The following is a 25,129-nucleotide window of genomic DNA, read 5'->3' as shown; positions in this document are numbered from 1 at the left end:
CTCCACAGGACTAGCTCATCAGGGAACTGAAATAGGTGTGGGGGAGAAGACCCATTCTAAGAAAAGCAGTCATTTTACAAAAGTGCTCCTCTGTGTTTGTCAGGACTTAGCTATTAAATATCCTGGATCATAGCATTCCAAATATATCCAAGTGTATAAAGCATCACCATTAAGAGTAAAGAAATATAAATCATATAGTTTTGACTTCTGCACCTGTTCAATACTTTTTAATGTATCGGACCCTCTTCTTTCACAGGCTTATATTTATCAGTGATGTATGCATAGGGCTTAAGGCCCTGCATTCTAATGAAGATACCTGGAGTCAGGCTTAAGCACACAGGATCCACAAATAAATTGTGATGGTATTCATGCTTTATAAGAAACCACATTTAAATGGCTGTTCAAAATACCACAACAGTGTTAACAAAAGACAAGAACTCCTACACCACACACCTGTAAAATCATGGCATAGAACAACCAAATATATTTTCCCTGCCAAATCATAATTTGTTCTAGAAATCTAAGACTTCACTTACAAATTTTACAAACTTCATTCCCTGGGTTATATGCAAAAGGAAAAGAAGGGAGCCCTTGCTCCCCCATCTCTCAGGGACTCAATAGTGAAGGAGGCAATCAAGTGGTCAGGAAGCAGAGAGCACTAAGGAAAGAGCATCCACCTACCTGGTGGGCACAGCCCTGGGCAGGGAGTCCACTCGCTGAAAGCGGTCACAAGACAGTCTTTTTTGCACGGGAGCAGACAAGCACGTACAGTTTCTGGCCGAGTAGATTCCGGGCATCTGCCAATGTAAAAGACTCGATCAATGTCTGCTGGAGAAAGTAAGCAGTTGGATATAGAACCATAGGATCTCAGAACTAAAACCACCGAGACCCTGTTGCTCCTTTTACAGACATGGGGAGAAAGATCCAGGAGAAGCTACTTGCCCACGGACTCAGAGCAGGAGGCAGAGCGTAATACAAACTTCATGTCTCTTGACCTAGAGACTAAAGCCTCAGAAAGGGAGGAGGGTAAGGACATACACTTGGTGGTTGGTTGCCATAACGCCATATCTCCAATGGAGGTAGATAAGAAAGCAATGAGGACTTTCTAGATGGCGCTAGTGGTAAAGAGCACACCTGTCAATGCAGGAGACATAAGAGATGTGGGTTTGATCCCTTGGTCGGAAAGATTCCCTGGAGGAGGGCATGGCACTCCACTCCAGAATTCTTGGCCTGGAGAATTCCACGGACAAAGGTTCACAGGATTGCAAAGAGATGGGCATGACTGAAGCGATTTAGCACAAGAAAGTAATAAAGTGGTTGCCAGGTGCAGATCAGGAGGCAGGAAGGGGATGGATGAGAGCAGGGTGGAGTGCAAGGCCATTCATCATTGTATATTATTTGTCTCCTTGTATTTTGTTATAATTTATGAACCATGTGAACACTTACCCAGTCAAAATAAAGATAGAGAAAGGAAGAAATGAAACACAAAAATCATTAAAAATGGGTTGTGTTTGGGATGTGGGATGCTAAGTGGAGGAAGGTATCGCCAATTTTCATCATCAGTCCCTTTGCATTATTTTATTATACTTGTATAATAATATATAGAAGCATATAATACTTGAAAACAAAATGGGAATGTATATACTCACAGAAAAGGAATTTTTCAACAAAGTAATTATTAGTGGCCTTATTATTAATCATCCTTAATATACACACACAAAAACTGTCTATCAAATAGGTCAATTCAATGAACATAACAATAGAAAGAAAAACCAGTGTCTTTAGAGCATAGAGTATTATTTAAACAAGCTATTCTGGTAAGGAAAACTGATGTCATGCTTTAGTAGAACTAGCAAAAAGTACTAAACTCATTCCCAAGTTCCTTATTCATCCCTTGAAAGCTACTAAAATTAAATTGGACTGCTATTTATTCCATCTCCCCTTTAATCTCTCCTGGTATCTGTCTGGAAACAGAAGTGCAACTTGAAACATGTCAGTCTCCTGTGTTCCCAGGGGGGCAGCAGGGCTTGAGGGTACAGAGAACCCAGCCAGGACATGTGCAGACATCACAAACAGCTCAGAAATGCCTGTGGTGGGGCTTGGCTTCAGGCTTTCTGGAGAGGGTGGTTTATTCTGCAGAGACTTTGTTCATTTCAGTTAGAAGTAGGTGTTAATCTCTTCTTCAACTTTTAAATATACCTTTATTGAGGTATATTGTTATGTTGCTGTGTGTGTGTGTGTGTGCTCACTCATGTCCAATTCTTTGCAACCCCATGGACTATAGCCTGCTAGGCTCCTCTGTCCATGGGATTTCCCAGGCAGGAATACTGGAGTGGGCTGCCACTTCCTTCTCCAGGGGATCTTCCCAACCCAGGGACTGAACTGGCATCTCTTGCATCTCCTGCATTGGCAGGCAGATTCTTTACCTCTGTGTATACCTGATATGGAAAGGACTGCACCCATTTAATTTGATGAGTTTGAATATATGCGAACCCCTGTGTTACCACGTCCACGAGCAAGGTGATGGACCTACCCCACACCTCCCAAAGTGTCCTTGTGTCCCTTGTTTTGGTTTTTATTTTTGTGTAAGTAGGGTGTTAATCTCTTTTGGGGAACTGATATAGCCTACTTCTAAATTTATGATGTACTAGCATCACCCACAATAAATACTCAGTGGGCTTAATATCAATTCTTCCTATCATGGTCCCCTTTATCAGTGTTCTTTGTCTAAGTCCGTAAGAAAGAAACACTATCATCCCCTCAGGGACAAAGGTCAAACTCAGGTTATCTTGCTTTTATAGAGGTCATGAACTAAGGGCTTTCCTGAAGTGTGATTTCTGGTCTGATAAGAGCCAAATATTCTCTTGCTAGTGAAGCCTTCTGTTCATTTCTTCTGCCAATAAGGTTTATTTAGAAAACATCAATTTCCTTAAAGGTTCATCTACCTCTTCCTTTCTACTTACATGATGTTTATCCCTCCCAGGATCACACTTTCAATTTTCATAAATTTTCTCTGAATCATCAAGAATACTCTCCTTGACCATTAGCAACTTATGTGCCTTCCACTCCTAAGAAACATAATGTTTATTTTATTTATCGTTTACTGACACTGACTAAAAGAAGGTTTTTGATATCTGTTGCACTACTGGTTTTCTCTGTGTGTGTGTGTATGTGTGTGTGTGTGTATGTACGCACATGCATGTAGGCATGTGTTATATAGATACTAATTTTTAATGCCTTCATGGTAGAATTTCACCTCATATCATTTCTTAAAAAATGCCAGATCTTAATGTTGTGTAAATATTTAGTAATACTAACTGAATGATTGAAAAGCATTCTATGCTATTGGAGCCTGAAGACAAATCCCTGGGGAAATAAGGCAAATTTATCCAGTCATTTCCAAAACAAAATTGAAACCTTAAAAACTAGGGTAACATATGGATTCACATTTTAGCTAGTAAACACAGTATGGCTTCTTGCCTTTTGTCATAATTTATACTTTTTACTGTTATATAACACTCTGATCCTAGATTGGCAATAGTATTGCTAAAAGGGTGAATGCATTTCATTTCAACACATACATTTTTCCTGAACTTGCACTCGAGTATTCCACAACTGCCTCCTGGTTGCCCTGGAGGCCTCCATTCCTGTGTCTAAATGCATCAAATTTATCTACAGGGGTCTGCCATTTCTCAGTTATGTGCCCATAATCATGAGGTAGACACAGTCGTTCAACCCGGGGAATGAGGGGCCATCCCAACCTTCCAACTTTGTAAACATTCAATGTGTTAATGGAGCTCCCCATTACTGTATCTCACCAAAGGCCCAGGGTTTTCTCATGAAAGGCAGAAAATGCCTTACATGACCTTTGGAAGGTTCTGAGTTGTGTGATTTTAATCTTTATTGTTTTTTCACACATTGCAACTGGGGAAAAAAGAAAAAGAGTAGTGAAACAAAACCACATATCCCAACAAGCTCTCAAGCTGTCTCTCCTGTTTGAGTTGCACCCTAGCTAGTCCTCATCTTCTGATGTGATCAGTTCTATGACTCACACAATGGTAACATTCTTACCTATACAATTACAAGGAAACCAGAACACCAACCCTGGGAAGCAAAGAACTGCAAGGAGTTCTGTGCATCCCAGAACAATGGGTTTAGAGTATCAAATACATCTTGTTAAGCCCATCCAGTCTATGGATACACCCTTCTTTTTTTCTACTCTGAAGGCCACTCTTTCTTTAGGATATTATCTTTTCCTATTGCCATTACCCTCATCCAAAGGATTTAACAAATAGCAGGGATTTTTTTTTTTTCTCTGCAACAGTTTTCACATAAAAAAAGAGCAAAAGCATACTTTTTGAAAGGGCAAAGCAAAGGATACTTTCTCTTGCTGATAATCTCACTATGTGCTTCACTGGACACTAGGTATTATTTTCTTAGCTCAATTAATCTCATTAACCTCAAGAATTTTAATTAACTTTACTTAAGTCAATGCAACCTCCTCTTGTTTAGCAGGATCATTTGGAGACATACAGTAAGAATTAAAACTAGGCTGTTAAGTCTCTAGCCTCATTAAAAGTGCAAAAAGTAACTAGCAATGTCCTTACGTGTGGGCATGTATGTGTGTGTGTGTTAGGGAAAACATCTGTGCAATTCATTTTTCTCTGTTGCAAAAACGAGTTAACACCATAGGTTATTCACTGTAATAATATTTTAGTCTTATGAAAATTATCAAACAAATACATATGTATTTGTGCATTATGCTTTAAACTATAACTTTTTGACCCTGTGGTTTTTCTGGTCACAAAATATCATTCAGTTAATATTTGAATAAGCTGATGTGCTCAGAAACTTTTATAAAAAAACTATCATTCAACGTAATCATAAGGCTAGATAAGGAAGCAGAGGGCTATTTGAACATATAATCCAACCTTTCATGTCTAAATAGCCTTTAATAATGTATTTGGTAGTCGTCAGTCTCAATTCTAATGCTCCTTTGCTAAGAAAAATATAAAGTACATTCATAACAAGTGTGGATATTTCCTATTATGGTCCAGAGGTGAAAAGTTTTATGAAAGGGAGATCAGGCTTCAGGAATGCTAATTTTTCTCATCATTATAAAGAATAATAGTTTGTTGCATTTCACATAGCATTTATTCCTATATCTAAGCTATGTTTATTTTTATTTGTATATTCAAGCTAATAATTCCAGCATATTTTTTAAGCAGTTGAAAAATGTACATTATGAAAATGAACATTATCAGGGCTTCAATTCTTCTTAAGATAAAAGTAGTTCTCTTGTTTGCATAATATCTTTATATATCTTTCGGGATTTTACCATAACTCCAAGAATTAGATTATCACCTGAATGAAGTGATACACAAACATTATTGTTCATGTTTGCCTATATCTCCCATTGACTATTGGTCCACATGGTGTTATGGATACCAGGTAAGTTAAAACACACAAGTGATATAATTTGATGTTCTAAAAATATCACAAGCAACTTAGAGTTATATGCTAAAGCAGGATTAACATTTATGAGTTAGTAAGAGCAGAAGGTCATTCATGTGATCTGTTTATTACTTTTCATGGCAGTCCCCCTTTGCCAAACTTTAGCACGGTAGATAAAATATTTTTTCTTAAAGCAAAAGATAAACATCAACTTCTCAAACTTCTGCAGCTCATATCCATCCCCTGTCAAATCTTCTTACTTTCATACACACAGGTCTAATTAATTCATGAATTCTAAAAATGTTTATGGACAATAATGACATGCCAGTCATGGTTCTAAAATCTGCGGTGGCAACAAGGAAGATCATCCAGCCCCAGCTACATCCAACCTTTGGAAGCCACATTTAGGAGGGGAGAGAGAGGAAGTCTTTTTTGATTGTGCTTCAAGTCAAATTTATATTCCCTTCCATTTTCATAGCCATCTGTTCATTTGATGCTCCAACACCAGCAGTATCTGGCCAATCTGTCCTATTTTTGCCATTAGCAGTTTGTTTCCCTTAACTGAGCTTCTATGACTTTCTTTACACACAGCTCAAGTAGTTTCCATGACACTGTGGATAAGGCCCAGAGCTTATCATCATGGTGCCCTGAGATGAAATTAATCAGGTTTAAGTTGCCCATGACAGCAGCACAAACTGGATTGAATTAGGCAGAAGAGCAAATGCGGTTGCCCATGTTGCCAGGAAAAGCAGGAGGGCACTTAAGTGAGAAGGGACCAGAACTTGATATTTGTTCTGTTTCGGTTTCTCTTTCTAGTTTTACTCTCTCTTCCGGCTTTTTCCACAAGGCGTGACCGTGGCATGGCAACTCTCCACTCATACACATAGAGAATCATGAACAGAAAGAAGAGAGAGTTTCATTTTCTCAACTTAAAAATTTTGGAGGAATAGTTCTAAGTTGCCTAGTCTGTGACACTCGACCAAGGCTTGAACCAACCCATCCTGGTTACCCACCACTACTGTGGTTGAGGTAGGGTCTTTCAGCATGGCCACTTGCAAATCTCTGTGGACAGGCCGGTCACCCAGTCTCTGTATATAACTAGGTCACTCACTGTTTCTTTTCCATGAACATTCCTGCATGCACTTGAGGAAGAGTTATGTTTTCTCATTTGGTCTAGAGAAGAAACCCCACAGCTGAGTTCTCCAGTCAATTACTCTTTTTTTCCTCCATCACTTACAGTTACTCCTGAGCCTTTTCTTATCCTAGCCCTCATGTCCAAATTCTTCTATTTTTTTTTTTTCAATTTACATTTCTATGTGCAGAACAGAGTGGCCTTGAGATTGTAAACTACTAGAGGGCATGAGTTAGTCTATTCAAAATGGCTGTATGGATCTATGGCTCACCTCAGACAAGGCCAATGGGATCTAAAGAGTATAGCACAGCCCCATATTTCAAAGTACATAACCTACCTTGTTGTGGACCTAGTCGTCATGTGATTGGAAAAGAGTCAGAAATACCGATATCAACTCTAGAAAAGTTGATTATTCAAACATATTTAAATTTGTGGGCATTATATTTACTGTTATCCTTCAATGAATGCATGCATTAGAACTTAGAAAAGTGTCTACCTTTGGCAAGAGTCCAACAAAACAAAACAAAAACCTCTTACTCTAATACAAACTGGGACATATTCAGTGCTCAAAAATGCATCTGACTAAAAGCACTCAACTATGCAATCATCCTATGTACTTTCAATAAACTATGGATCATACCTTTTTGTCATCACTTGTCCCACGTGACTCTTGACACAGAAGACTCTCCGTGTCTGAATGCCCACACCGCATGTAGCTTCTCCATTCCAGCCAATGGTTGCATTAAGGGCAGTTACTAATGTGTCTTCAGAACAGGGGCCCCAAGGTGATGTCTCCCAGTAGAGCTGCATGCATGAATGGTCGTTGCATGAGCGATGCTCTTGGAGGGCCTGACTAGGAGGGCATGGTTTTCCACCTGCAAATATCAAAATAAAGAAGAATACATAGTTGTTGCTTTTATTAGTATTTTGCTGCTGTCATTCCTGTCATTATTATTGTTTTTCCTGTTTTAATGTTCTAGAAAGATGGCCTTTTGATACAATCTTCCTAAGACCTGAGCCACTGTACAACGTTTCTGACTCTATGGTCATGGTTCTTCTGTCATGAGTAACAACCTGAGGACAATATACTGCACGTTTCTCTCCTCCACAACAGGCAACAGTATGCAAATTGCATGTAAAAAAAAATAAATTCACCTGGACATACCTCTCCTCCAGCAACAAAATGCAAAGAAACTGTATGGGACTAAAGATAACGCTGTGCATTCACACTTGGGACAAATTCGGAACACAAGGTACAAAGAGATTAAAAAATCCAACTGTCACTTCTGAAGAGCCTGGAGCAAAAGCACGTTACTGTACATGCCTCCTGCACACAACATTAACGGGTAGGCAAAGCAAATAAACTACCCCTCCAGCCACGACCCCTGGACCCACCCTTACCCTCACCCCCACATACATGAGCAAGTTAGGGAACCTGTTTGTTCCCACTACCCCCCTTGGTGCAGCAGAGGCCCTGAAAAAGCCTTGCTTGAAAAAGATCAATTGATTCTACTGCTCACCTCTGTGTCATGTATCTCTGAGATAAATCCCAAAGATATCTGCTTTTATTTTAATATTATTATGCCGACATAAATTAGCCAGTTATATATAATAGACCATGACCTTGAAGTGATATTATTCAAACACAAATACTCACACATGTTACTTGCATATGGGCTCTCTTTCCTAAGACAGCATGATTTTTCTCAGAGAGCCACCTTAAGACATCCATTCTCCCTCAAGCAGTGCATTTTACTGCAATTTGAGAAAACCAGAAATCTCTCTTCCAGTTTGGCAGGAGAAAGCTCACCCTTAACTCTGAAATAATATCTGACAATGTGTTATCCACTGGCAGGGAGACCAGATGATTGTGCGTTCCTACACTCCTGGGTGAGTCAGACAATCACATTTCATTACTATCTTTTCTTTCACAATTTTATATCTATGTAAAAACTGGTATTTATCTAAAGCATTGATTTTTTTCCCCTTACTCTCCCAGAGCATAATGTTTTATTCAGTGGTCCAAATGCTTGAGAAGATCTGTGACCTTGGTTTTGTTATTCTTGTTATTTTCCCCCCATTAAATACTATTGACTTTTTTCTCCTTCCAGAAAAATAACAGACAAGAGGAGGAAGCCACAGCACTTTGAAAACATGAAAATCTTCATTCCTTTTGAACCTGGCCCCATTTCTTACGATCACAGAACAGAATCTTATCTTAAAAGGAATTCCTCAAAGCAAGTGGCCATATTGCTCTGTTGTCCTCACTGAGCTGCTGGCCGACAGAGCCAAGGGAGGCCCTAAAAGCAATGAAATGACATGTGTGTCTGGGGATGGAGACCATTGCTCTAAGTGATAGGAACAGCTGCTCCTCTGATTTGTCCTCAAGTCACCGGTTTGCGTTCCCATAGCACATTTGAGCTTCTTCAGTGCCATTTTCACAGCCTTCATCTTTTTCCCTCTTACAACACGCCAGCCTGACAGAGCAGGAAATGAGGACATACAGATCAGGTAGTTTGCCAGCGTCAGTGGTGGCTCCAGGTTAAGAAGCCACACCTCTTGATTCCTAATTTTGAACTCATTTTACCAGGCATATTCCAATTATGTTCCCAACTGCATGAGCTATCAGAAGGTGGGTGTTTACCAATGAAGCCTTGTCTTCTTCCCTAAAAATGTATAATAACTAACACCCATCTGCCTGCCGTGAGCTGTATGTTCATGAGTACTATGATACATGCGTGCGTGCTCAGTCACTCGGTGGTGTCCGACTCTTTGAGACCCCTGGACTGTAACCCACCAGAATCCTCTTTCCATGGAATTTTCCAGGCAAGAATACTGGAATGGGTTGCCATTTCCAACTCCAGGGGATCTTCCAGACCCAGGGGTCAAACCCACGTCTCTTGCATTTTCTGCATTGGCAGGTGGATTCTTTACTAAAATGAATCATGTCAATTATGGGAACCCAACAGAGATTAACTAGGGGATTAGAGAGAAATGCTTGGAAAGCAAATTGTTTACCTAGCTTTAGGGACTAGAAACCTTTCCTATTACTCACCTTCTCCAGCCAATGCCAGGATAGTCCTTGACCTGGTCTGTTTCCCATCTGAGTTTTTATTTGAACAAGACTGAGAGCAGGATGACCACTCTGTCCACTCGCTCACCACACAATCCATCCGGCAGGGAATTTCACAGTCCATCTGTTCAGGAGGTGGAGATGCTGGGCAGAGACTCCCTGATACCTCTTCTCCTGTAATCAACCAGATCAAGACAGATGCAGATGAATGTAAAACCGAGGCCAGTCCAGGAACATTTAGATTCACCTCTTCCTCTATGACTTCAGCTTAGCTTAGAAGACTTCACCTGGTGTCTAAACCAATAACGTTTTTTGTTGTTGTTGTTTAGCTGTTCGTAATATTTATGTCAAGAAAAACTTTTAGGAGATAATTTGGCATTTAGAAAGGTAGATACAATAGGAAAACTGCCTTTTGTCATCCTTCCCAGGGACAAGTGGGCTTCTTCCAGGAACAACAATTTAGCCTAGATGGCTGGGGACAAGACTGACGTGCTATTGACAACCACATGTAACAGGTACATGCATTTCTGCAAAATTGGAGTTAGAAGCATCTGCTGACCTGAAAAACCACAATTTGTGCTGAGCCATCTATTGTACCCACCTCCCAAGTTATCAATCTAGTTTTCTGTTGGGTGTTTTCATCTCCAAATGCATGTGTGGGGGCTTAGTCACTCAGCTATCTCCAATTCTTTGCAACCCCATGGACTGTAGGCCACCAGGATCCTCTGTCTATGGAATTTTCCAGACAAGGATACTGGAGTGAGTTATTTCCTAATACAAGGGATCTTCCCAACATAGGGATCAAACCCGTCTCCTGTAGCTCTTGCACTGGCAGGCAGATTCCTTACCACTGTCCCACCTGGGAAGCCCCATCTCTAACTATGCAATCTTAATGAAGACTATTGCACAATGATTCATTTACTCTATTTGTACACAGTGGTAAATAATTCAAAACCACAGTGGAAATGAACCTGTGGCTAAAATTATACACTATGTTGAAACAAATGGTGAAAGCAAGCCCCAAATTTTCCCAAATCTATTCCCCCTTTGATGAGTTACTCAAACCAAAACACACACATACACACGATAATGGGGAATGGAGTTTTACAGTTAACAGACACAGCCAAGGGGATCATTTCTAAGTTGCTATTCTATATCACAAATGATCATAATGAATTTTTTTTCTAAACTCTCTTTTAGGTTATTTATCCACTATTTTTAGAATTCAAATATTCCTCTTTATAGATAACAATTCCACTCTTACTATCCCCTCATTCACAGTCACCTCATAAATACAGAGGACATGAACAATAGTAAAAACATTTATGGTTTGAAGCAACAACATGAAATGTGGAATGGCAGCTCTAGGAGACAGGCAATTTTCTCTTTGTGACTTTATGTCCGTGGAATTCTCCTGTCATAATCTGACACAAAAAGTACCTGTGAAAAGGGACTAATATTTATGCAGCATCTCCCTTGTGCAAGGCATTGTCCTCATAAGATGCTCCTAGAGACAGGTGTGACCCATCTTGTTTTGTAGATGAGGAGTCAGTGGCTCTGGAAGGAAAACTTGCTCAGGGTCACAAAACTTGCTCACAGGCCTGAGTAGGAAGCAAATGAAAACTTTTCCTGACCCCAAAAATTCTGGTTTCTCCATTAACCATATTGTGTCTAACTCCAAGAGATGGATAGTTCTTTTTAAAGAAGTTCCATGGCTGATTCATGTCAATGTATGACAAAACCCACTACAATATTGTAAATTAATTAGCCTCTAACTAATAAAAATAAATGAAAAAAATAAAAAATAAAAAAAATAAAAATAAAGAAGTACCGGGTTGGCCGAAAAGTTCATTCAGTTTTTTACACCCAATCTTACAGAAAAACCTGAACAAACTTTTTGGCCAATCAAATAAATAAAACAAGCTGTCAGTGAGCAAGACTCCCTGGAGGAGAATCTAGTGCCCCCTAAGATTTGCATTCACATTTGTAAATGAGGCTAGGCTCACTGCCCTTGAGGTACAAATAAAACTTATCAAGCATACTATAGGAAGTAATAGAGATTCTAGCAGATGATCACGCTGAACGACCAGTTCCGATCACTCTTTCTTCAGTCTCAATCTATTTTCTTGTTGAATCCACACTATATACTATATGCAAACACAGACTCAGACACACACACACACACACACACCCCAATACAACTTAGGGGGAGGGCTTCCCCAAGTACAGAAGTAAGCAGGTCAAACAAAACATACAAGCAACGTCTAACCAAAATTCAATTTCCACATTCGTGAATATTATGAGCATAACTTCTACACAAAAACATTTCAAAGCAGTGTCTTGCAAAGAACATTTTGAGGAATAAGATACTTGAAGGTTCTTACTTTATAAGAGGGGGGTGGAGCTGAGAAGTACAGGATTAAAACAGTAAAACTGGTCTCATTACTGGAGAGTAGTGAGTGTTAAAAGTGCCAATTATCACATAAGCTCCCTCTGATGCAAATAGCATGTAGTATTTTTCAGTCTTATTTGACTTATGGCTTTCCTTTTGGGGGAGCCTCTCTCCCAGAAATTTTATTTTTGCCAATATGCTTTGAGAAAAATCCTGCCTTCAAGAGTTATAAAATTATCAACTACTATTTGATGGGCATGTATTACATCCAAGGAATAATGGGATAAACATAAATGAAGATACTGTGATTTATCCCCCCAGAGCAAATGATTAATAACAGAGATGAGCTATAAATACAAAAAGATAAAACCTAGTCCAAAAGTAAATGTCAAGTACTGTGTGTTTTAAATAAAGAATCCTGTAGTGATTTAGGGAAGAGAAAGCTCTCTGGGGACCTAATCTGAGAGCAGAAGGCTCTCAATAAGGAGAAAGAGAAAGATTAGGAACTGGTGGCAACCAGGGAGGGCATGTCAGTCAATACAAGTGTCAACAAAGGCATAGTGATAGGAAAACACAAGCTATGTGGAAGGCAGTTAAACCTGAAGCTCCATGGGGAAAAGAGAAAGCATATGTTGGAAGATTTGTTTGACATCAAATTCTGGATAACTTAGACTGAAATACCAGTTCTATTTCCACCTTCATTCAATTCCCAAATGCCCAGGTTTCCCATGACCCAAATTTAACATCCTCCAGGTCATCCATCATCTAGTACCTTTAGTATTCACTTCCAGTGCTGGAATGCTTTTTAAAACCTAAGCTTTCCTATAGACTGATATGTCCATTTACACAGGGCAGTGAAATGTCAATACTCCCAGCAACACTTTGACAGCTTGCCTATATGGCCTAATGCATAAATGTGAGCAATCAGATAAGCTGTTCTTTAGTGAAGCCAAGCTAATAGTCATAAGTAGGCTCTGCAATTCATGTGTGAGCTATTTTATAAGAAACCCTGCCAAAGAAAAGATCACAATGGATCTTAGTTATGGGTAATCTAGTCAGAGTTAAGTATCAGAAGGTGGAGCTTAGGACCACTTATCCTCTGGGGCATATCACTTAACTTCTTTGAACCTCTGTTATCTCACCTGCAATAATGAAATAATAACACCTACCTTTAAGGGATGGTCTAAGGATTAGAAATCACTTATGCACAATACACGGCAGTGTTTCCAACAACAGAGGAAGGACACAATATAGAGGAATGTGAAATAGATCACCAGTCCAAGTTCGATGCATGAAACAGGGCACTCAAAGCCAGCACACTGGGACAACCCTGAGGGATGGGATGAGGAGGGAGGTGAAAGGGGAGTTCAGGATGGGGACACATATCCACCCATGGCTGATTCATGTCAATGTATGGCAAAAGCCACTACAATACTGTAAAGTAATTAGCCTCCAATTAAAATAAATTATTATTTTTTTAAACGTCTGCAAAGATGTACACCACCAAATGGAGAAGGGAATGGCAACCTATTCCAGTGTTCTTGCCTGGAGAATCCCATGGACAGAGGAGCCTGGTGGGCTACAGTGCATAGGGTCACAAAGAGTCAGACATAACTGAGCAACTAACACTATACTACACCACCAAAACCTAATGGCATTCTTGATCTAAAAATCTAAAGATTGATGCCATAACCATGAAAAGCACTTGCTCTAAAATGCATATATATGTACAAATTACCAGCAACAGCTTCACAGACTAGTTCACATAACATAAAGAATGCTTATAATTATCCAGATAGCTTTGCTTATATGTGACTCATCTAAACCATTTAAAAGCCAAAAATAAAGCACTTGAGCTTGAACAAGCTCACTGGCCCATCTACACTGGTATAATTGTCTTCCTATTGCAGAGAGAACTCATCTCAAAAGAGGAGCGTTTATACTTTCCTGTTTTCATTTTCATGGATGGATCAATGAGACCAACTGAAATCTCAGGCAAGCGTGGAAAATAAAGCAGCACATGGGACAGGAACTTAGTCATTAAAAGTGATTTTCACAAGCTCTTATAATCTAATGTCACAATAAAACTGAATATATTTAAGGGAAAAACTGAATTCATCTTTCAAGAAGACTCTAAAATTGCTTCCTGTCCTCATCAGGCTCCCTGAGATCAATAATGACAAACTAGATTCTCTCCTCAAGAAGTAGACTTCTTTAAATTAGTTGTGATTCTGAAAATAAGGGATCGGGTGCTGCTCCAACCTTGTCACTTTTAAAAAAATAATTTAATATGCTGACATCCCATTACATAAAATTAACCATTTTAGAGTAAATATTTCAGCAGCATTTAGTAAGTCACAATTTTTTTGCAGTGCATCATCTCTATTCTTTGTGATTCTGGAGACCTTGGCTTAGATGACTGGGTGACTCGATCTTGCCCATGGGTCATAGTACCATTCTCATGCTTGTCCATTTGTGACTAAAAACAACAGTTCTTAGATGATAGAAAGATTATTTTCTTTTTTTCAAAGTACAGTATATTTACAATGTTGTGTTAGTTTTGGGTGTACAGCAAAGTGATTTAATTATATGTGTGTGTGTCTCTCTCTGTGTGTGTCTAAGAATCATTTTTGGATTCTTTCCCATTATAGACTATTACAAGATATTGCATATAGCTCCCTATGCTACACAGTAACTCTAGATCCTTGTTGCTTATCTATTTTAAATATAGTAGAGTGTATCGTGCATGTGTGCATGCTCAGTCATGTCTGATTGTTTGCAACCCCATGGGCTGTAGCCCACCAGGCTCCTCTTTCCTTGGAATTTTCTAGGCAAGAGTACTGGAGTGGGTTGCCATTTCCTTCTCCAGGGGATCTTCCCAACCCAGGGATTGAACTCACATCTCTCATATCTCCTGCATTGGCAGGCAGGTTCTTTACCACTGGGGCCCCTGGGAAGCCTGTAGTGTGTATCTATTAATCACAAACTCCAAATTTATCCCTTCTCCTATCTTTTCCCTTTTGGTAACCGTAACTGTGTTATTTATGTTCATGTGTCTGTTTCTGTGTTATAAATAAGTTCACATGTATCATTTTTTTTTAGATTCCACATATAACTGATACCATAAGATATTTGTCTTTTTGTGTCTGACTTACTTCACTTAGCATGGCAATCTCTAGGTCCAACTGAGAGAAAGATTCTTGAACATATGAATAAACTCAAGATTCCCTAAAAAAAGTTTCTTTCTTCTGGTTCAAATGTATACGCTACTTAAAGTATAAATAGTTCACAGCAGACTCTCTATGGTGGCCATGTAAATTTAACACTAACGTACTTTCAGACTCTGGACTTTCCACATAAAATTAGTGTTTAAGCCATACCTATGCTATATACTATGTCCTGTGGAATTCTTTGTTTTATAACACTAAGGAACTAGAATTTAATATTATAAGCCACCATCTCTCTTTATAATAATAGAACAAACAGCTATGTTTCTTATTTTTCTGACCTGTACTATGTGTCCAAAATGAGAAAAGATATAGACAAAATAGAAATAAAATAAGAAACCAGATATCTACAAATATACAGTCTGATTTAAAAGTAGACTAGCAGTTTGTCATCATACACAATTCAAACTATCTTACTCTTTCAAAAAATAATGCAATTTGGGTATTTCATCGATATTTCCTCTTGTATACTATTGCACTATCTATGGAAAATAACGAAGCAGTTATCGAAAATACTTTACACATCATAAAATTTTATGTCCTATTTAAATCTGAGAAGAATGCCAATAAACGTTGATTAAATGCTTGCCAACATCTAGTAAGATGTCAGCGGATGGTATACAGCAAATTTCCTGGAATTCATATGCACTTAATTTCATTTTTTCAATTTAAATATTATCTCCTTAAACGTAAGTAGCCCCTAGCCACTTCTGGACTGAGACTCTACTCAGCTAAGGAAATGTTTATACTTGAAACCAACAAAATATGAAAGAAAGCTAAGGGCTAAACAGAAGTTATGTGCAACTATGCAATGCCATCAATGCAATTAATGCTTCTGCTTGTGAATTTTACCATTTGAAGCTTATCTATCTAGTTTGTACACACAGTAAGGCAAATTTAAAAAATATGATGTTAAGTATTATCATATTTATAATAACTAAAACAACTGCAATACTAAAATAACATCAGCATGTGATATTTAGGGAAGTATAGAGTGGGCTGTACGCTGCACAAACCACATTGCTTTTTTTTTCCTCAAATTTTTTAAAGTTTTAATTGGAGGATAATTACAACACTGTGATGGCCTCTGCCATACATTGACATGAATCGGCCATAGCTCTACATGTGTCCCCTCCCTCCGGAACCGTCCTCCTACCTCCCTCCCCACCCCATCCCTCCAAGTTGTCACAGAGCATCAGCTTTGCGTTCCCCGTGTCATACATCAAACTCCCACTGACTTTCTATTTTATACATGGTAATATATAATATATATTATATATATATAATATATGATTATCCCACCCTCTCCTTCACCTAATGTATCCAAAAGTCTGTTCTTTATGTCTGCATCTCCTTTGTGGCCCTACTGATACCATTACTGAGGCTCTACTATCACACCTGCAGTATAAAGAGTTTAAAACCATTTGTCCAAGAGTCATGTGGCTTGTAAGTGTCTGACCCAGAACTGGAAAACATACCTACTAGACCCTAAAAGCTATATTCTTAACCATTTTGCTGTATTGTGTCCTGGTTCATATCTCACATATGCCTTTCTCATCATATTACTTTTAATTGATACCAAACTCTGAAGAAGGAATTCTATACAATTCATTGTCAGCTAGCCAGTATATTTAGTATTGGAAAGAATGAGCCCAAAGGAGTGAGCAGCTTAATTATCTAGGAATTGCATCATAAGATGAGGCAGAATAGGGTGATGCTTTTCAAAAGTAGAAAAAGATAAGCAGATGAAAAAGAGTTCATAATGCAGAGTTGGAAGAACAAGATAGGAGGCAAGACAAAATAGGAACACGGAATGATTCAGCAAAAACAGTACACTGCATGATTAGATAAATGACACAAACACAAGCTAAACATATAATGATGATGATGTGGCACCAGAGGTAAAGACCCTGCCTGCTAATGTAGGAGATACAAGAGATGCAAGTTCGATCCCTGAGTTGAAAAGATCTCTTGAGGAGGAAAAGAATCCCACAGACAGAGGAGCCAGTGGGCTTCACACATGGAGCCACAAAGACTTGGACGTGACAAGTGACTGAGCGCACACACACAACTGTATGCACGCATGGTCAGTCGTATCTGACTCTTTGTGATCTTACGGACTATAGTCCACCAGGTTCCTCTGCCCATAGAATTTTCCAGGCAAGAAGACTGGGATGGGTTGCCATTTCCTACTCCAGGGCTTCTTCCTGCCCCAGGGATTGAACCCCCATCTCTTGCATCTCCTGTGTTGGTAGGCGAATTCTTTACCACTACGCCACCTGGGAAGCCCAGTAATGATGAAGGATGCTCACAAAGCAAAATAACAATACTCTTCTAATAGCTGATCAAAGAAAACAAAAGAGAAAATAAGAGCAAAGGCTAAAATAAACATAAGGGAAAACTCAAACATTTAAAGGAAAAAGACTTTAGGTGAGAAATAATAACAGTTAAATATAAGAAAACAATATTTCCAAGGTAAACATATTTACAAAGGCCAGAAGTTAGCTGAAATTGCATCTAATGGCAGGTGAGCTGTTTGTTCAGAAGTCTGTCTAACTGAGCAGCTATATCAGATTTCTCAGCATACAAGAATATATTGGTAATAGCAGCTAACACTTTGATCATTTAGAATGTACCCAGCATAATGTTACATTTTACATGTATTTATTAACTCATTGACTCTCAAAAGCATCAATAATAGTAAACATGTATACTGTACATAACAGATGCTAGTTATTACTCTAAGTAAATTACATATATCAACTCATTTGGATGTCACAATACTATGCCATGAGCACTACCATTATGTTCATTATATAGAGGAGAATATTGAGTCTTAGATGAGTTAAAATTACCTGCCCAAAGTCAAACACAAGTAAAATGGCAGAGTTTGAATTTGGACCTGGGTAACCTGGCTCTAGAGCCCATTTCTTAAATGCAACGCTTTATTGACATGCACATCTTCAACTCAATGTCAGGACAATTTATGTACCTGGCTGTACAAAACTCGATCTAGTGGAGAATCAGTGAACTGCGAAGCAACCCAACACATTTAGCTCATGAATTCTGTGCGTTACTCGGTGCGCGAAGATGCAAAAGGGCAGAAACAGTCTATGATTTAGGAGCAAACTACAATTGCTCAAAAAAACTCCAAGTAAAACCTAATAAAATTCTTAGTGGGGAAACATCACATTTCCTTGGTCTCAGTCACACATTCCAGGTGGAAGTCACCACTATTTTATGTGTGTGAAAAAGGTCTGAAAATTATGCACTCTGATTTAGGTTTGGAAAAAAATATTTATATATTTCTGGTTTTGACACCTTCCAAAATGTGACCTTGAAAAATAACCTTTTCTTTTCTAACAATGACATCAGTTTGCTCGCAAGCCCCAACTTCTGGTTGGTAGTCAGGGCCAGATGGGAGTTGGGGAAGGAGGGGAAGAACAGAAACATATCCATTTAAAGGAACTTAGAAACTCATGATCAAACTATATCATTTCAAAGTTAACTCCATCTCAGTTTTTCAATGCTTCTCCCTCTCTCCTTTCTTCCCTTCTCTTTGGGTGGCAGCTGAGTCTAAGAGGAATGTCTGTCTCAGAGCTGCACATCCTCCTTTGAATTTTGTTGGATCCCTACTGAGCTATTTCCATCAACTTGGTCTTGGGGCACCATTACCTAGTCCTTGAAGGTGCGTCTGCATCCGCTCTGATTTTGAGGTTTCCTATCACAGCTTCTGACTTTCTAATCCACACACTTTATACTCATTTAGACTTGACTCCAAGCTAGGTCCAGTTTCCTGGAGGGGTCAGCACCTCCACATCCTATGGTGGGGCATGATTTCAGGACAGCAATCACTGCTTCACTGTGGCAGCCCCATCGTTTTTTGTTGGGAAACAAGGAACTCTGGGTGCAGTGTCTTCCTGCAGGCTCAAACCGGAGAAGGAGTGCTGGCCCTGCTGCTCTGGTTTTCCCTTTAACTGATCTGAAATGTCCATAGTTTTCAGTTCCTCAGCCCAGCATTTCAACTGCAGAATGAAAAGGAGCCAAGGACCCTCATGTCCATGTACCTCTTCTCGACAGCCTCCCTAGATTCCTTCTTTCTAAACCAGGAAACCAGCCAATGCAGAAGTCTGGCTTGTGCTAAATCTGTCTTCTGAGACTTCTGGCCTCTCATCTTGATCTCTGGAGGGAACTCTTCAGAACTTACAAAATGGTTTTCTTCGATACACCTGCCTCTTGCATAAGAAAGTCAATTTTTCAGGATTATTGTCCCTGAAAAGAGCTTTAAGATTTCATTTCTGGGCACTGACTTGTTCTGTTTGCATCTGAGATATAATAATAACCTAACTTTTGTGGACACAGTGGATAGCTCAGAAATTCACTGAGGTGGGGCAGGAGGGTGGGGGAGGCCCTGTCCAATAAGGCACAGAAGCAGACACTGAAAGAAAAGCACTCACGCATCTTAAAACATAATTTGAAGACATCTGCTTAGTGTGGAAATCCTGTTTCTCATGAGAATTTTATAGAGATTCTGTCTAATTTTTAAAAAGATTAATCCAGAGTGACAATCATGGAATAAATGCTCTTAATAATGCAAGACATACTTCTACAAAAGAGAAAATCTTGGAGCAAATAAACAGCACAGGATAACGGACAGAATATTGGGAGGAGCTGTGACATCTGGGTTTGAGTTCTGCCTTGAACACTTAACAAAATGTGGCCATGAAAAATAGTTACGCTTTTCTAGGCTCTGGAAGCCTTGTGTCAGTAGGAGGTGGGGCATTGCTATCATCCTTGATTATATTATCTGGTCAGATGATAGATCAAAGAGGCTAATGTAAAATAATGCTTTGGAAATTGCAAAGCATCATTTATATATAACGTAGCTTTTTATTATTGGTGAAAATGGGGCTAAAGGGCACTCCAAATAGGAAAATGATTTGAGTCAAAGATACCATCTTTCTTCTCCATCTCAATTTTGTCATAGCTAGAAAAATAAGAGGCACTAAAATGATTATAGAGAAATAATGTTACTCATCTATCTACTTATCTAGCTATATAACTAGCTATTAAGAAAAGGATTTGGACCAGCTTGAATATGTGGTATACCTTTAGAAAGCACTTAAATTTGTCTAAAAGCTTTCTGAAAATCAATATTTTTAAGTTAAACTGAGGAAGTCAACAGAGTAAACCAATAAAAGATCAGTAAAGAATGGTCATTTTCTCTCTGTAATTAACCTTCAGAAACATAATTTTAACGGCTTTAAGTGGGAAATATATTATGATTTATTTAACTACCTCACTTTAATGGCACAATTAAGATGTTTTTGATTTCTCTTTTGATAAGTAATACTGCAAAGAACATTGTTGACTAAATCGTTGATTGCTTTCCTAAGAATAAATTTCTAGAAATGGAAAAATAAAGTCAAAGAATATGAACTTCGTTAAAGTCCTTGCATGGAAAATAGTGCCAGTTTGCTTTTTAGTTTTTTATTCCTATCTTACCTTCATTTTAAAATTTGCAAGCAATACAATTCACTCTCTGTGCTATACAATCCTGTGGGTTTTGGCAAATGCATAGAGCCTTGTATCCATTATCGAAACTATGAGATAAAACAATTCTATCACCACAAAAAATCTCCTTGTGCTGCCTTTTTGGAGTCATCCCTTACATCCTCTGATCTCCCCCAAAATCCTTGATCTGATCTCTGTTCCTACAGTTTTGTTTCTGTCCCCCAGAACGTCACAACAGTGGAATTATACAGCTTGTAGTTTTTGTACTAAAGTGCATTTGAGATGTGCCCATGTTGCTGTATATAAGAAGGATAGCTCATTCTTTTTTGTTGCTGAGTAGTATTCCATTTCATGGATACACCACATTTTGTTTGTCTATTCAGCTGAGGGATATTTGCATTGTTTCCACATTTTGGTGACTATGAATAAAGCTGATATACAGGTTCTTGTGTACATATAAATTTCCATTTCTTTGGGTAAATAATTAAGAGGGTAAATATTGGATCATATATAAGTGTTGATTTTATAAGACACTGTCAAACTGTTTTCAAAATTGTCCAGACTATTTTCATTTCATCAGCAATGTATGAGCTTTCTGGTTGCTTTGTCTCCTACCAGCATTTGTTATGACAACTCTTTTGCTGCTTGCTTAATTTTTATTATTCTTATAGGGATATAGCAGTAATATATTGTCATTTTGATTTATGTTTTCCTAATCACTAATGATGTTGAGTATCTCTTTATGTTGTTATTTACCATTTTTACATTCTAACTGGTGAAGTGTCTATCCAAATCTTTGACTCTGTTTTTATTTGGATTAAGTTATGGACTGAATGTTTCTATTACTCCAAAATTCACAACCCCCAATGTTATGGTATTTGGAGGTAGGGCCTTTAGGTGGTGAATAGCTTCACATGAGGTCCTGACAGTGGAACTCTCATTATGAGCTTCACGTCCTTATAAGAAGGGGAAGAAAGAGCACGTGGCTGTCTACAGACCAAGAAGCAGGCCCTCATCAGACACCAATCTACAGGCACATCGGATCTGGACTTCAAGGACAGTTCCAAATAAATATCAGTTTTCAGTTCACCCAGTGTATGGTATTTTGTTACAACAGCGGCAGCTAAGACAGGTTGTTCTCACTGAGTTTCAAGAGTTTTGCATATATTCTGGATACAAGTCCTTCGTCAGTCTTGTGATATGTAAATATGTGCTCACAGTCTGAGTGGTTCCTCTTGTCATTTTCTTAAGAGTATCTTTTTCAAAGCAAAGTTTTCATTTTTAATTAAACCTTTAAGTTCCATTTGTCAACTTCTCCTTCATGCATTGTGCTTTGGCACCATATCCAGCTTGCTTTTCAAAAAGAAAAATTTTCAGGAAGGAACAGAAAGTGGATTGCCTGCTGCAAACACTTAGTTGAAACTTACATATTAGGCTCTAAAACTTCATAATTTTGGATATAGTGACGTCTCTAACCGGTGTGTCCTAGTGTCTAACAAAACATACACATTTTGCAAACATTGCAATGTGTTTCCATGGCAAGTATTTACTGATATCAGAGTTGAGAGTGAGCATTATAACATACTGATGATATGTGTGATGCAACAATAATTAGCTTCTGGGTCCACAACTTAGGTAGTATTTGCATAGCATAATGGACAATGTAGGAAGGTGGGATTTGGTCTTTTGTGACATTGCATCAAACATTTGGCACAATGTATGGTGTCTATTAGGTCTTAACAAATTCTGACTGAAGAAATGAAAGAGAAAGGAAAGATATTTAGCCTGTTTAAGGCATAAACCATAGGTTATGCTTTGTAGTAGGCAACCGAACCTCAATGCAGTATGCACTGACAGATAACTGTGATGGATCCATCTAGGGGATGTCAGGCACTAACTGGGAGACAGGTCAGGGTTATTAACCCCTTATTAACCGAGAGAGAGCACAGCATGATGGACTTCTGGAGTCAGACTGCCTGGGCTCCAATTCTGCTTTCTTTTTTTTTTCTTAAGATTTTCTTGATATGGATCATTTTAAAAAGTCTTTCTCAAATGTGTTATAATATTGCTTCTGTTTTAAATTTTGCTTTTATGATGAAGAGGCATGCGGCATCTTAGCTCCCTGCCCAGGGATCAAACCCATACCCCCTGCATTAGAAGGCGACGTCTGGAACCACTGTACCACAGGGGTGCTGGTGGTTTAGTTGTTAAGTCATATCCACCTCTTACAACCCCATAGACTGTAACCTGCCAGGCCCCTCTGTCCATGGAATTCTCCAGGCAAGAATACAGGAGCAGGCTGCCATTTTCTTCTCCAGGTGATCTTCCCAACCCAGGAATTGAACCCAGGTCTCCTGCATTGCAGGCAGATTCTCTACCGATTGAGCTATGAGGGAAGCCCTTGTACCACCGGGGAAGTTCCTCTAACCCTACTTCTGACACTTATCTAAATTGGGAAAGGAGTATATCAAGGCTGTATACTGTCACCCTAAAACTTATTGAGATTATATGCAGAGTACATCATGTGAAATGCCGGACTGGATGAAGCACAAGTTGATATTGTCAGGAGAAATATCAATAACTTCAGATGCGCAGATGACATCAACCTTATGGCAGAAAGCAAATAAGACCTAAAGAGTTTCTTGATGAAGGTTTAGGGAAGTGAAAGGGCTGGCTTAAAATTCAACATTTAAAAAACCAAGATCATGGCATCCGATCCCATCACTTCATAGCAGATAGATAGGAAAACAATGGAAACAGTGAGAGACTTTATTTTCTTGGGTTCCAAAATCACTGCAGATGGTGACTGCAGCCATGCAATTAAAAGATGCTTGCTCCTTGGAAGAAAAGCTATGACAAACCTAGACAGCATATTAAAAAGCAGAGACATTATTTTGCCAACAAAAGTTGGTATAGTCAAAGCTATGGTTTTTCCAGTAGTCATGTATGGATATGAGAGTTGGACCATAAAGAAGTCTGAGCACCAAAGAATTGATACTTTGTAACTGAAGTGTTGGAGAAGACTCTTGAGAGTCCCTTGGACTGCAAGATCCAACCAGTCAATCCTAAAGGAAATCAAACCTGAATATTCACCGGAAGGACTGATGCTGAAGCTGAAGCTCCAACACCTTGACCACCTGATGCGAAGAGCTGACTCATTAGAAAAGACCCTGATGCTGGGAAAGATTGAAGGCAGGAGAAGGAGATGACAGTAGACAAGATGGTTGGATGGCATCACTGATTCAGTGGACATGAGCGTGAGCAAGCTCTGGGAGATGGTGAAAGATAAAGAAGCCTGGTGAGCTGCAGTTCATTGGGTTGAAGAGTTGGACACATCTGAGTGACTGAACACCATTCCCTTCCCAGGGGATCTTTCCAACCCAGGAATCAAACCCAGGGAAGTCCTTGGGGTTGCAAAGAGTCGGACATGACTTAGCGGCTGAACAAGCAGTTGTATATTAATATAATTGTGGGAGAAACATACTGAAAGTTACAGACCATGGCAAACTATTTTCATCCAAACACAAGTTTCAGCTCAGGCCTCTGGGAAGCTTGTCTTTGAATAAATTACAAGAAAGGCGAAATAAGCTTGCTTTTTCTTGAGTTGGTCTATGCTTTTATTTTGGGTCTAATTCACAGGCTTGCAACTGTGGGAACTGTGAAATTGCCAATCCTTCCCCTCAGACTCTGCACAATTTGGGATCTAAGAAGAATATGTAAAGTTCACCAACATCTGCTAAGGATTTTTTACAGGGGAAGAATTCTACAAAAGCAGAACATTTTAAAGCAGAGAAATATTCCTGATCATATAATTCTCAGAAGACAACTATACTATTTCCCTTCAAAAGCATTGTTGATGTCTTTTTTCTATTCCTGATCCCCTGGCTATTAAACTGTTCCTATTCAATTTTGTAGAACATAGCAGGGGTCTAATGATTACTTTTGCACCATATTGAGGAAGCATAATAAAACACCAAACCGCAAATCTACGTGATGTTTTGCCATGTTGATCTAGTGGAAAATCATACTCTATCATTTTCTCATTGAAATGTTGCAAACTAATTAAGACTAAAATAATGAATGGATATGACTTTTCCGGTCTGTTTCACAAACTTATTTTCAAATACAGGATTACAGTACTTAAGACCAGAGGACACATAAACTGATTTTCAGAATATATTTCATTATTGGTCAGAATTTGAGATCAAAACAGAAAACAAATAGCTTTCAAAATTGTAGTTTGGTCTTTTATAAACAAACAAATGAAAAAAAAAAAAAAAAGTAAAACCTCCAAATGAAAATTAGGTAAATAATAATTAGAAAAACAGGATGGTGAA

The 25,129-nt window shown here is 38.7% G+C and overlaps 1 protein-coding gene across 1 annotated transcript in view; it reads right to left on the bottom strand.

Moving 5' to 3' along the window:
• The window catches only part of THSD7B (thrombospondin type 1 domain containing 7B), a 993,808-nt gene that overhangs the window by 436,742 nt on the left and 531,937 nt on the right, over nt 1–25,129 (bottom strand). The window contains exons 8-10 of the mRNA XM_043487921.1: nt 9,642–9,833; nt 7,227–7,461; nt 682–797 (exon numbers count right to left, since the gene is read on the bottom strand). Coding sequence (XP_043343856.1) covers nt 682–797; nt 7,227–7,461; nt 9,642–9,833 — 543 coding nt within the window. The remainder of the gene's footprint in view (nt 1–681; nt 798–7,226; nt 7,462–9,641; nt 9,834–25,129) is intronic.

Source organism: Cervus canadensis, chromosome 15 (genome assembly GCF_019320065.1).
Source record: "Cervus canadensis isolate Bull #8, Minnesota chromosome 15, ASM1932006v1, whole genome shotgun sequence".
Taxonomy (NCBI): Eukaryota; Metazoa; Chordata; class Mammalia; order Artiodactyla; family Cervidae; genus Cervus; species Cervus canadensis.
The sequence above is the reverse complement of the archived record's forward strand: the minus strand, read 5'-3'. Positions and strand labels throughout refer to the sequence as shown.